The sequence below is a fragment of the Phalangium opilio genome, unplaced genomic scaffold (genome assembly GCF_054372755.1).
Source record: "Phalangium opilio isolate 3A_F unplaced genomic scaffold, DU_Popi_V2 ptg000089l_1, whole genome shotgun sequence".
NCBI classification, from domain to species: domain Eukaryota; kingdom Metazoa; phylum Arthropoda; class Arachnida; order Opiliones; family Phalangiidae; genus Phalangium; species Phalangium opilio.
In genome coordinates, this window is record NW_028324194.1 from 3,139,768 (window position 1) to 3,153,171 (window position 13,404).

Below are 13,404 nucleotides of genomic sequence, written 5' to 3' on the forward strand. Positions count from 1 at the left end.
TGAAAGGCCCGTTCAGACGACACTCTTTTTCTCGCTACGCTCGCTGTGCTGAGCTCATCAGATTTTCTGGCTTCACCAGCCTCTAGAAAATGCACTGTTCACACGGCCAAAAATTTCTCATTCTTGATCTCGGCAAAGCGAGAAAAAAAGTTGAAAAAATTCAACTTTTTTTCTCTCTTTACTCGGCACAGCCAATAGAATGTTTCCGAAATGACGTCATTCTTTGTTGTGTAGTCTGCTACTCTGTAGAAATGTGTTTTCTTCGGTTTCATTAGTCCGAATCTCTTGAAATTTTACTGATAAGTATATTGAATGATTTTAAATTATCGTGCAAACTTTTAAAACGATTAGTTGTTTTCCAAAAAATTCATTAAAGTTTTATTTATGCATAATTAAAACCTTTTTTTAAGAAAAGAACTATTCGTTTTAAAACTTTGCACGATAATTTATAACCCTTCGATATATATCTCATTAAAATTTCAAGGGATTCGAACCAGCGAAACCGAAGAAAACACCTTTCCACATAGAAGCAGACTACACAACAAAGAATGACGTCATTTCGGAAGCATTCTATTGGCTGTGCCGAGCAAAGAGAGAAAAAAAGTTGAATTTTTTCAACTTTTTTTCTCGCTTTGCCGAGATCAAGAATGAGAAAATTTTGGTCGTGTGAACAGTGCATTTTCTAGAGGCCGGTGAAGCCAGAAAATCTGATGAGCTCAGCACAGCGAGCGTAGCGAGAAAAAGAGTGTCGTCTGAACGGGCCTTTAACCCCGAGTACACGAAAAACAAGCGTGGATAGAAACCGATGAAGGAAAAATACACTACAACCTTCGAGCTTTTATAAAGAATGCGCGTGAGGAAATTTGTTTTCACGCTACAGGATAGGCAACTCCCAATCTCGAACGACAGTTTATTCTGTATATACTCTGTTACAGCATCGGTTGTGAGCACGCACAAAGCTAGGTGTCTATGTGACCTAGCTTTGTGCGTGCTGACCAGGCTGGGAAATAAGGATATTTTTTAAACTAGTTCTTGGGACCAGTGAGCCCCCCTAGTGGTCTAAATAATAAACTGGTCTCAGGACTGGTCCCCGCCTTTGATCTCCCATAGATTTACAATTAATAAACCGGTCCCGAAGACCAGTAACCCCCACTTTTTGAATTAAAAAACTAGTCCAAGCATTTAAAAAACTGGTTTTGGACCAGATGAAGTGTGCTATTTCCCAGACTGTTGCTGACAAGTGACAAGAGACAATAAACTTCAGGATTTAAAATATCCGCTAGTTTTTTAGCTCGAGTGCTCGAGTGCACGGACCTCTAGGTCTTAGTTTCAAATACCTGTGAAGTTAAATTGCCTACAGCCTACTACACGTATTTGAATCTACAGCCTGGAGGTCCGTGCACTCGAGCTAAATAACTCGCGGATATTTTAAATCCTGAAGATGTTTATTATCTCTTGTCAGCAAGCACAAACCTAGGTTACATAGGGAGTTAGAGACCTAGCTTTGCGCGTCGAACGAGTGAGCTATGTTGTAACAGAGTCAGCGTGGGAAATAAGGCGGTGTCACAGGGAAAATGATCAGTTTAAAAACTACCTGGTCCAGTTTAAAAATTAAATCGTAGGAGGGGGGGTCAGTGGTCCACGGGACCACTGGGTAACCAGAGTGTTCCAGACATCTCAACTATTTTAATTACCCACTTCTTTAGTTTAGCAGACGACGCACCCTGGTCAATGGTCAAGGACCAGTTTATTTATTCCAGGCCGGGGGGGGGGTCGCTGGCCCAATGTCGATTTTTAAAAAATCCTTATTTCCCACCCTGAACAGTATTTACAAAATATGCTGTCGTCTGAGATAGGGAGTTGCCTATCCTGTAAAGTGAAAACAAATTTCCTCACGTGCATTCTCTTTGTCCATGTTATAGGTATAGAGTTTTCTACTCCACTCCTCTCTCCTTCCAGCTTGCATCACTTGTCCCAAGGACGCTCCTTACCCAATGGATTTAAGTTGTAATTATAAAAGGAGTTCTTGAGACCAGAGAGGCTCAGATTTTAATTAAAAAAAGGGTCCAACGAATTAAGAAACAGGTTTTTGACTTGCAAACTTCTCTTATATCGAAGCCTGATTGCCATTTGCCAGTTAAATTTTACCACCAGCGTGGGAAATAAGGCGGTGGCAGTGTGGCACAGGGAAAATGACCAGTTAAAATATTAAACTGGAGGTGGGTAAGTGGTCCACGGGACCTCTAAGGTTATTTATTCAAGGGTAACCAGAGTCCAGGCATTATCTCAAATTTTCAACTATTTTAATTATCCTCTTCTTTAGTTTAGCAGACGACGTGCCCTTGTCAATGGCCATGGACCAGTTTATTTATTCCAGGCCAGGGAGGTTGCTGGCCCGTTGTCCAGTTTTAAAATAATCCTTATTTCCCACCCTGTTTACTACCAGGGCTCTACACAAGGCACTAGTCATTAGTAGTAGCTCTTGGTAGTAGTCAAGGCATTTGACTACAAAAAAATGCCTTGACTACTAAAATAAATCGAAATCTGGGGGTTCACTAGTCAACTTAAAGGGGCTGTCCGACCCCCTCTCCTTTTTTACCCACCCGCTATGTTAAGCTCTATGAGGAAGATCGTCGTTTGTCCCACTCTCCGAACAGCCCCTTTAACTAATAAAAAAATGTCCCAAATATTCGTAAACCATGCGTCTCACTAGTCAGTGACTACTAAAAAAAATTGGGATAGGGGGGCTCACTAGCAGGGCTCTACATAAGGCACTAGTCAAGGCATTTGACTAGTAAAAAAATGCCTTGACTACTAAAATAAATCGAAATCTGGGGGTTCACTAGTCAACTTGACTAGTAAAAAAAATGTTCCAAATATTCGTAAACCATGCGTCTCACTAGTCAGTGACTTCTAAAAAAAATTGGGATAGGGGGGCTCACTAGTCAGGCTGACTACTAAAAAAATATCCTTATGTAGAGCCCTGCTTACCACTGTACTTTAGAGCCGTCTGCTTAGCACACGTCTAGCACTCTAGCTTCTTTTATGTTACTTATGTACAGCAGGCTAGGAAATAAGACAGGTTTACAGGTCAAAAACCAGTTTATTAATAGCTTGGACCACTTTTTTTATTCAAAACGCGAGGGTCACTGGTCCCAATGACTAGTTTATTAATTCCTACTTTTATTAAAAATTGATAAAGGGACCTCTTTAATTATTTTCATTTTAACATAAATTTCGACTCCAGGAGTCCAGTTGTGTATACAACCCTAAGCCGAGAGAGATTTTTTTAGAAGAGAGAACGACCACAAGTCCTGGGACCAGTAGAAAAATTAATAGGGGAAGGGTTACTGGTCCCGGGACCAGTTTCATATTTAAGACATCAGGGGTCACTGGTCCGGAGGACTAGTTCAGAAATAAACCTTATTTCCAAGCCTGATGTACAGCCCTGAATTTTTTTTCGAGGCGGCTAAAACACGGCCTACTAGGTACTGTATAAAATAACGCTTTACGCTTTAACCGAAGTTGGCCCAAATTACCAGACGACGCCTTAAAGGTTCTTTAAATTGGAGTGAGTTTCCAGTCCAGTCTTTTCTAAGGTCAAAGTACCTTCCTAATATGGCGTAGATTTGTTGAAATTTTGTTTTTAGTATTTTGTGTATATGTTGTATCAAAATAGGAGTGAGAAACAAAGCCGATTGTGATTCGGGGGAGTCCGGGAAATTGCACCATTTCAGTAAATGTATTAGAATAATTATTTTATTAGTTTTTCGATTAATTATCGGCGGCAATTTCGCTCATACTGTCGCGCGTAATATGCGAACTAAGCCTTGGTCTACGTTAGACCCCCTTGGAGGCTTGGACAGAGGTCTAAGCCTAGGCTTATCAGTCTATTAAAAGTAGTAAAAAGCGGCTAAAGTAGTGACGTAAATAATTTTTTAATTAGTTTTTCGATTAATTATCGGCAATTTCGCGTATACTGTCGCGCGTAATATGCCAACTAAGCCTTGGTCTACGTTAGACCCCCTTGGACAGAGGTCTAGGCCTAGGCTTATCAGTGTAAAAGTGACGTATTTCGCTCGCGGCGAAAAGTAAATGGCTTAGAAGCGTGTTTACGCGAAACAACGGATGCCTAGTGCCATTTCATTGTCCATGGAAGCCGCTCAAGTCGCAACGATACTAGTGAAAAATGGAGATCCCAACATCAGCAGCGGTGAAAGTAGCGGCGGCAATGACAGTAGGGTGGCGAGGATATGGACCGCGGTTTACGACTACGAAGCTTCCGGCGAAGACGAACTCTCGTTACGCCGGGGTGAACGCGTCGAAGTGCTTTCTCAAGACTCAAAAATATCCGGAGACGAAGGCTGGTGGACTGGTAAGATCGGTGATAAAGTCGGAATATTCCCGTGCGATTTTGTCTCGCAGGAAGAAATCCAAGATATCAACAAATCCCTCGGGGATGATATTAGACCTTTTAAAATTAAATTCAGCGAACTCGAATTGGAAGAAGTGATAGGGGTAGGCGGGTTCGGCAAAGTTTATCGCGGGTATTGGAACAATCAAGAAGTTGCCGTTAAAGCCGCTCGTCAAGATCCGGATGAAGATATAAGCGTAACCATAGAGAATGTTCGACAAGAAGCCAAGCTATTTTGGCTCCTCGATCATCCCAACATCGTGACGTTAAAAGGGGTGTGTTTGGATGAACCGAATCTATGCCTGGTGATGGAATACGCTCGTGGTGGACCGCTAAATAGGGTTTTAGCTGGGAGGAAAATTTCGCCCGATATATTAGTCAATTGGGCGATTCAAATTGCTCGAGGAATGAATTACCTGCATTCGGAAGCACCCATCTCACTCATTCATAGGGATCTTAAATCTAGCAATGGTGAGTATATTCTGTCGGGTTGAATTTAGGATGACTGGTTGAGAGCAACGTTAGCTTCTTGATCAGTGTGTCGTGAAGTAAAAAATACCAAAAAATAAAAAAAAATTAAAAACCGTCGCTTTCAAAAAACAGGGTTCATATAATCCTGGAAAACCTGGAAAAATCAGGGAAATAAATAGTTGACAAAATCCTCAGGGAAAACTCAGAGAAATTTAGAATTTTTAGTAAAGTTCAGGGAAAGCTCAGGGAAATTTAGAATTTTTAGTAAAATTCAGGGAAAGCTCAGGGAAATTTAGAATTTTTAGTAAAATTCAGGGAAAGCTCAGGGAAATTTAGAATTTTTAGTAAAATTCAGGGAAAGCTCAGGGAAATTTAGAATTTTTAGTAAAATTCAGGGGAAGCTCAGGGAAATTTAGAATTTTTAGTAAAATTCAGGGGAAGCTCAGGGAAATTTCGAATTTTTAGTAAAATTCAGGGGAAGCTCAGGGAAATTTAGAATTTTTAGTAAAATTCAGGGAAAGCTCAGGGAAATTTAGAATTTTTAGTAAAATTCAGGGAAATCAGGGATATTTGCGTCAAACCGGGGCCGAGTAATTAAGCAAAATGTTCGTAAACATACCCTCCATAGGATTAACATTACACTATACTTTGGAGGCTCATAACTGTGGTTCTACTAGAGATAAGGGGATGTCCTTTGAGTATGTTATAGTCCAATTTGCCCCCCATCTAACCATACTATGAACTTGGGCTTTCGTGAAACAGGGGCCGAGTAATTAAGCAAATTGTTCGTGAACATTCCCTCCATAGGATTAACATTACACCTAACTTTGGAGGCTCATAACTCTGGTTATATTAGAGATACGGGGATGTCCTTTGAGTATGTTATAGTCCAATTTGCCCTCCTTGTTAAAATTTGCTCCATAGGATACTCCATATACGGGAGAAACCTGGAAAATTCAGGGAAGAATATGGGGAAAAACCTGGAAAACTCAGGGAAATTTGTTTTCCAAAAGTTGTATGAACCCTGAAAAAGGAATAGTACATTCAAAGGAATGTTACATTGATATAAAATAGTTATATTATTATATCATAATATAATTGCGTAATAATTATAGTTTAATTTGTTGTTTTTAATAAATGGTTAGTAAAAAACTAATCACTAGCTCTTTCTCAATAGAGCTGTCTCAGAAGCCTTAGTGTGACGTCACCCATACTATTTGCCCATAGAACCAGCGTGGGAAATGAGGCGGCGGCACAGGGCAAATGACCAGTTTAAAAATTGCCTGGACCAGTTTAATAATTAAATCGGAGGGGGGGGGGTCAGTGGTCCACTTGACCACTAATAAAATTCAAGGGTAGCCAGAGTCCAGACAATATCTTAACTATTTTAATTATCGACTTCTTTAGTTTAGCAGACGACACGCCCTGTTCAATGGTCATGGGCAAGTTTACTTATTCCCGACCAGGGGGGGTCGCTGGCCCAATGTCCAGTTTAAAAAAAAAATCCTTATTTCCCACCCTGCATAGAACCAAAACGGTACCACTGGAGGAAGTCTGGGAAATAGCACACTTCCACTGGTCCAAAACCAGTTTATTAATTGCTTGGACCAGTTTTTTAATTCAAAAATTGGGGGTTACTGGTCCTCGGGACCAGTTTATTAATTGCAAATCTATAGGGGAACAAAGTCTGGGACCAGTCCTGAGACCAGTTTATTATTTCGGGGACTAGGGGTGTCACTGGTCCCAAGGACTAGTTTAAAAAATATCCTTTTTTCCTAGACTGGGTACCACACATAGCCGCCCACTGCCAAAACTAAGTCCGTGACGTTTATTTGGGCACTGACGTCACAATTGAGATAGCTCTAAGCAGAGCTGGAAATAAGCATAGGACACTGTCCAATAAAAATTTTAAAATGCCCCATAATTTATTCAAAGACTAAGGAGGTCAGTGGACATTTTGACCAATAACATTTTCCGAAGTTTTGATAGTTTGACTATGAAGATGCCACACTAATTTTGCACACTCCAGTGGACAATGTCCTATAAATTTTCTAGTCAAAAAGAGGGGGGGGAGGTCACTAGACGCATGTCCTATAAATTAAACTTAACAGAATTACAGACTATAGGGACTCGGCAGTAAGGGATAAACCGAGGGGTCGGACGTTCGACATTTTAGTGTACGGGATTTTGAGATTTCAAGATTTTGACAAAGATTTTGAGATTTTGGCCCAGATTTTGAGATTCTGACTCAGATTTTAGAAATCTGGAAATCTAGTCCAAGATTTTAAGATTTCGGGATTTTAAAGGAGATTTTCAGATTTTGAACGCGATTTTCAGATTTCGAAGAAGATTTCGGGATTTTGTTCAGGATTTTCAGATTTTGAAGGAGATTTCGGGCTTTGGAACAAGATTTTCAGATTTTGAACGCGATTTTCAGATTTCGAAGAAGATTTCGGGATTTTGTTCAGGATTTTCAGATTTTGAAGGAGATTTCGGGCTTTGGAACAAGATTTTCAGATTTTGAAGGAGATTTTCGGATTTCGAGGAGATTTTCGGATTTCGAGGAGATTTTCGGATTTCGAGGAGATTTTCTGATTTCGAGGAGATTTTCTGATTTCGAGGAGATTTTCGGATTTCGAGGAGATTTTCGGATTTCGAGGAGATTTTCGGATTTCGAGGAGATTTTCGGATTTCGAGGAGATTTTCGGATTTCGAGGAGATTTTCGGATTTCGAGGAGATTTTCGGATTTCGAGGAGATTTTCGGATTTCGAGGAGATTTTCGGATTTCGAGGAGATTTTCGGATTTCGAGGAGATTTTCGGATTTCGAGGAGATTTTCGGATTTCGAGGAGATTTTCGGATTTCGAGGAGATTTTCGGATTTCGAGGAGATTTTCGGATTTCGAGGAGATTTTCGGATTTCGAGGAGATTTTCGGATTTCGAGGAGATTTTCGGATTTCGAGGAGATTTTCGGATTTCGAGGAGATTTTCGGATTTCGAGGAGATTTTCGGATTTCGAGGAGATTTTCGGATTTCGAGGAGATTTTCTGATTTTGATATTTTAGGATGAGATTTTGGGATTTTACGTTAAGATTTCGGGATTTCTAGATTTTAATGTGAGATTTCGGGATTTTTGGTGAAAACTTCGGGATTTTAGGTGAAGATTTCGGGATTTTCAGATTTTAAAATAGGGATTTCGGGATTTTAAGGTAGGGATTTTGGGATTTCTAGATTTTGACGTGAGATTTTAAAATTTTCAGATTTTGACGTGAGATTTTAAGATTTTTAGATTTTGACGTGAGATTTCGGGATTTCGAGATTTTAAACAGATTTCAATCGAAGTGTATGGGATTTTGACAAACGTCCGACCCCTCGGGATAAACCCTTCCTACAAAACGTCAGACCTCGGCTTAACCAATCATCTTTACTTCCCACTAACCTTTTTACTCTGTTAAATCCTCCACTATTTAGATGTAGATGGGAGGAGCCGTCTGAAAACCCGCCCCTTTTGCTGTTTCCCTATTTGATTTAAAACTATGCTGGTTCATGTTTAAGTTTTCTTATGAAAAAATACGTAACTAGAATGATTGTTCAACCGCCTTTAAGGCAAATGACGGCTCTTTTGGTGTCCTTAATATGCTGGCTAATCTTTACACGCTAATTTTACTTTTCCAAAGGCAGGAACCAACGAGAATTAGTCCATGAAGACAGAGCCAAAACTAGTCTTTGTCAAGCTTATAGCACAGGGTTCATACAAGCCTGGAAAACAGGGAAAAATCAGGGAAATAAATAGTTGACAAAAACCTCAGGGAAAATTCAGGGAAGTTACGATTTTTTAGTAAAATTCAGGGAAATTTGCGTCAAACAAAGGCCGAGTAATTAAGCAAAATGTTGATAAATCCCCTCTGTAGGATTAACATTACACTAAACTTCGGAGGCTCGTAACTTTGGTTATATTAGAGATACGGGGATGTCCTTTGATTATGTAATAGTCCAATTTGCCCCCCCCCCATCCTACCATACTATGAACTTGGGCTTTCGTCAAACAGGGGCCGAGTAATTAAGCAAAATGTTCGTAAACATCCCCTCCATAGGATTAACATTACACCCAACTTTGGAGGCTCGTAACTCTGGTTATATTAGAGATACGGGGATGTCCTTTGAGTATGTTATAGTCTTATTTGCCCCCCCCCCCCTCAAACGATACTAAAAACTTGGGATTTCGTCAAACAGGGGCCGAGTAATTAAGCAAAACTTTCGTAAACATTCCCTCCATAGGATTAACATTACACTATACTTTGGAGGCTCATAACTCTGGTTATATTAGAGATATGGGGATGTCCTTTGATTATGTAATAGTCATATTTGTCCCCCCTCCTTCGTTAACATTTGCTCCATAGGATACTCCATATACGGGTATATGGAAAAATCTGGAAAACTCAGGAAAGTATATGGGGAAAAAACCTGGAAATCTCAGGGAAATTTGTTTTCCAAAAGTTGTATGAACCTTAAAGCCTAGCAGGCCAGTTAACTCCAACCCTCGACTATGGGAGCATCTAGTATCATTTGTTGAAACTAAACCACATCTAAGACTTGCTTCAATAAAACCCCTATTTGACAGAAGTAACTGTTATTCGCCCTCATTTATGGGAAATATGGACTGTGGTTTAACTCAAGCATATGCCGCTAGATGGCTCTCATAGTTTAGGGGTGGAGTCAACTTAGACTTAGCAAAGAGTGACCCAGTCTTGGAAATAAGGATATTTTTAAACTAGTCCTTGGGACCAGCGACCCTCTAGGGTCCAAAATAATAAACTGGTCTCAGGACGGGTCCCAGCCTTTGTTCTCCTATAGATCTACAACTAATAAACTGGTCCCGAGGACCAGTAAGCCCCACTTCTCGAATTTAAAAACTAGTCTAAGCAATTAATAAACTGGTTTTGGACCAGAGGAAGTGTGCTATTTCCCAGACTGGGCCAAAGACTAGTTTTAGCTCTGTCTTCGTGGACAAATTCTCGTTGGTTCCTGCGTTTGGCAAGGTCAAATTGGTGTGCAAAGATTAGCCAGCGTGTTAGGGGCGATAGGACCCCTAAAAATGGCTTTTCTTAACAGGGTGGGAAATAACGATTTTTTTAAAACTGGACATTGGGCCAGCGACCCCCCCCCCTGGTCTGGAATAAATAAACTGGTCCATGACCACTGTCTAGGGCGCGTCGTCTGCTAAATTAAAGAAGTGGATAATTAAAATATATTAGCTAATGTCTGGACTCTGGAAACCCTTGAATTTTCTTAGTGGTCCCGTAGACAACCGACCCCCCTCTGGTTTAATTTTTAAACTGGTCCAGGCAATTTTTAATCTGGTCATTTGCCCTGTGCCACCACCTTATTTCCCACGCTGCTTTTCTACTACACAGTGGCTAATCTTGGTAAAGGCTAGTTAAGCCAAATGCAGGAACCAATAGACCTAGTGCATAATGTCTGGTTGGTTCCTGCCTTTGGCAAGTTAAAATTCGTGTCCTGAAGATTAGCCAGAATGCTAGGGGTGATCATGGAGCCGCCCGTTGCTTTAAGGGGCATGGAAGGCGATTAAAATTTTGGGTGCAAAATTGCGTATGTCGACACTTCTCTCCTTGCAACTTTTTCGTTAACTAGCTTAACATTCCTCTATCATCTGTTAAACATTGACTTTCTATGAGATGCCTTAAAGACATTTTATGAACGTAACTGTTCAGGGTAAAGCAAAAGTAGTTCTGCCGCTGACACAAATAGTTCGTTGCAGCTGCGAAGATTGTTGTGATACATTTATATGCTTAAGACATCCAACTTGACCCCGATAATAAAGCAAAGCTAGGGTCCAGGTGACTTTCCTACTGAACTCCGGCCGGGTTTCACTTATAAATCCCGCCCATAAATGCATCCTGTCTTCGCCAAGCCAAAACTGGACTTCGTAAGGAAAGTCACTTTGAAGGGCATCCGCGCTTTGCAACAGCCGACTCCGTTATCAACCAAAACTTTCCGGCTAACCTTCTGGACTCGAATTTTATATTGCCAAAGGCGGGAACGGGAACCAATCGACTTAGTGCCTTAGGTCCGATTGGTGCCTGCATTTTGCTGAGCTAGCCTGTACCAAGCTTACCCACTGTGTAGTAGAGAAGTCATCTTTAAGGGGTGAAGATTCGGAATCGTTTGACGTCGTAACACTCGGATTGTACATTACACAAAAAATATGACTTTCACGAAAAATGTCCCTAGCTGTTTGATACACCTTTAAAAAACCCAATTTTAAAATGTACCCTTTGCTCTTTTTCAGTTCTACTCAGTGAAGGTGTTGAAATGTCGACTCTTTACGACAAAACTCTGAAGATAACGGATTTTGGACTAGCCAGGGAAGTTTACAAAACGACGCGGATGTCAGCTGCAGGTACCTATGCCTGGATGGCCCCTGAAGTCATCAAGTCCTCAACCTTTTCAAAAGCTAGCGATGTTTGGAGGTAAGTTTCTCTATTTTATGTTGATGAGCGCGCCTAAGACCATAGAGCTGTCTCAGAAGCCTTAGTGTGACGTCACTCATAGCGGCACCAAACATGGCTGCTCACTGCCAAAGCTAAGCCCGTTAGCCCGTGACGTCACAACTGAGATAGCTATATTAAACACAGATGGACTGGAATGGAGATACAGGTGGCGCTTGGTTCTTTTAGGGCAGCGTCTCTAGCGCCACGCCGCGACCAATATTGAAATTTTTTCGACTCGAATCAAGGCTTGTGAGTCGAACCAATTCTTATGAGTCGAACCAAGGCTTGTGAGTCGAACCAATTCTTATGAGTCGAACCAAGGCTTATGAGTCGAACCAAGGCTTATGAGTCGAACCAAGGCTTATGAGTCGAACCAAGGCTTATGAGTCGAACCAAGGCTTATGAGTCGAACCAAGGCTTATGAGTCGAACCAAGGCTTGCGAGTCGAACCAAGGCTTGTGAGTCGAACCAAGGCTTGTGAGTCGAACCAAGGCTTGTGAGTCGAACCAAGGCTTGCGAGTCGAACCAAGGCTTGCGAGTCGAACCAAGGCTTGCGAGTCGAATCAAGGCTTGCGAGTCGAATCAAGGCTTGCGAGTCGAATCAAGGCTTGCGAGTCGAATCAAGGCTTGCGAGTCGAACCAAGGCTTGCGAGTCGAACCAAGGCTTGCGAGTCGAACCAAGGCTTGCGAGTCGAACCAAGGCTTGCGAGTCGAACCAAGGCTTGCGAGTCGAACCAAGGCTTGCGAGTCGAACCAAGGCTTGCGAGTCGAACCAAGGCTTGCGAGTCGAACCAAGGCTTGCGAGTCGAACCAAGGCTTGCGAGTCGAACCAAGGCTTGCGAGTCGAACCAAGGCTTGCGAGTCGAACCAAGGCTTGCGAGTCGAACCAAGGCTTGCGAGTCGAACCAAGGCTTGCGAGTCGAACCAAGGCTTGCGAGTCGAATTAAGCTTCGAGACTCTCCCGCTAGATGCCATTAGAAGAACGGGGGTTTTAGCTTATAATTTTTCCAGTCATCTGTGTTTAATGGTCTTAGATCTCAGTAGCGTTTTGCATTGTAACTTGTTGCTTAATTGTTTTGTTTGGTTTCAGTTACGGTGTCTTACTATGGGAATTGTTGACTGGTGAAATGCCTTATAAAGGAATTGATACCTTGGCTGTCGCTTACGGAGTCGCAGTCAACAAATTAACTTTGCCTATTCCATCAACATGCCCACTGCCTTTTTCTCGACTCATGGAAGGTAAGATTCACCTTTTTTTACTAAAAATGCATTTTTAAATGTAATTTAATGATGTAGGGAGTATTGTTTTCTTTAAAATAAGACTAATCAGGGTTTCCACGGGTCAGGGAAAACCTGGAAAAATCAGGGAATTTTAAAAATGGGCCGAAAAGGTCAGGGAAAAGTCAGGGGATTTTTAAAAATTTCAGCCAAGTCAGGGAATTTGATTTTAGTGGGTAAAATTTCTGGGGATAAGTCTTTATTGAAAGAGTATAATGAAAGTTTCTCCTCCTCCTCTCTTAACACAAAAAAACTCTAGAGCAATCCTTAAAAATGTCTAGAATTGTTTTTGTAAAGTAAATGCCTAAAGTTATAAAAATCTCCTGGACTGTTATTTATAGTTAAAATGTTTCTTAATCATTTTGGTGCAACAAACACATTTGAAAGCTTAATGTAGAGAGTTTATTTCATTATAAGCACTTAAAACTTGCTGTAAACATTCACACTTTCGGCCTTAAAAGGTCAGGGAAAATCTCAGAAAAAGGTCGGGGAAAATCTCAGAAAAAGGTCAGGGAAAATCTCGGAAAAAGGTCTGGGAAAATCTCGGAAAAAGGTCTGGGAAAATCTCGGAAAAAGGTCTGGGAAAATATCAGAAAAAGGTCTGGGAAAATGTCGGAAAAAGGTCAGGGAAAATGTCGGAAAAAGGTCGGGGAAAATGTCGGAAAAAGGTCGGGGAAAATGTCGGAAAAAGGTCGGGGAAAGTCTCAGAAAAAAGGTCGGGGAAAGTCT

The 13,404-nt window shown here is 41.2% G+C and overlaps 1 protein-coding gene across 4 annotated transcripts in view; it reads left to right on the forward strand.

Moving 5' to 3' along the window:
• Positions 1-3,576: 3,576 nt before the first annotated feature.
• The window catches only part of LOC149647017 (mitogen-activated protein kinase kinase kinase 10-like), a 31,372-nt gene continuing 21,544 nt past the window's right edge, over positions 3,577-13,404 (forward strand). For all 4 annotated transcript variants that reach the window (XR_016371849.1, XR_016371850.1, XM_089849867.1 and 1 more), the window contains exons 1-3: positions 3,577-4,885; positions 11,196-11,376; positions 12,488-12,636. Coding sequence is in view for 2 of the 4 variants with exons in the window: in XM_089849867.1 (XP_089705993.1) it covers positions 4,129-4,885; positions 11,196-11,376; positions 12,488-12,636 (1,087 nt within the window). In the remaining 2 variants the exon portion in view is untranslated. The remainder of the gene's footprint in view (positions 4,886-11,195; positions 11,377-12,487; positions 12,637-13,404) is intronic.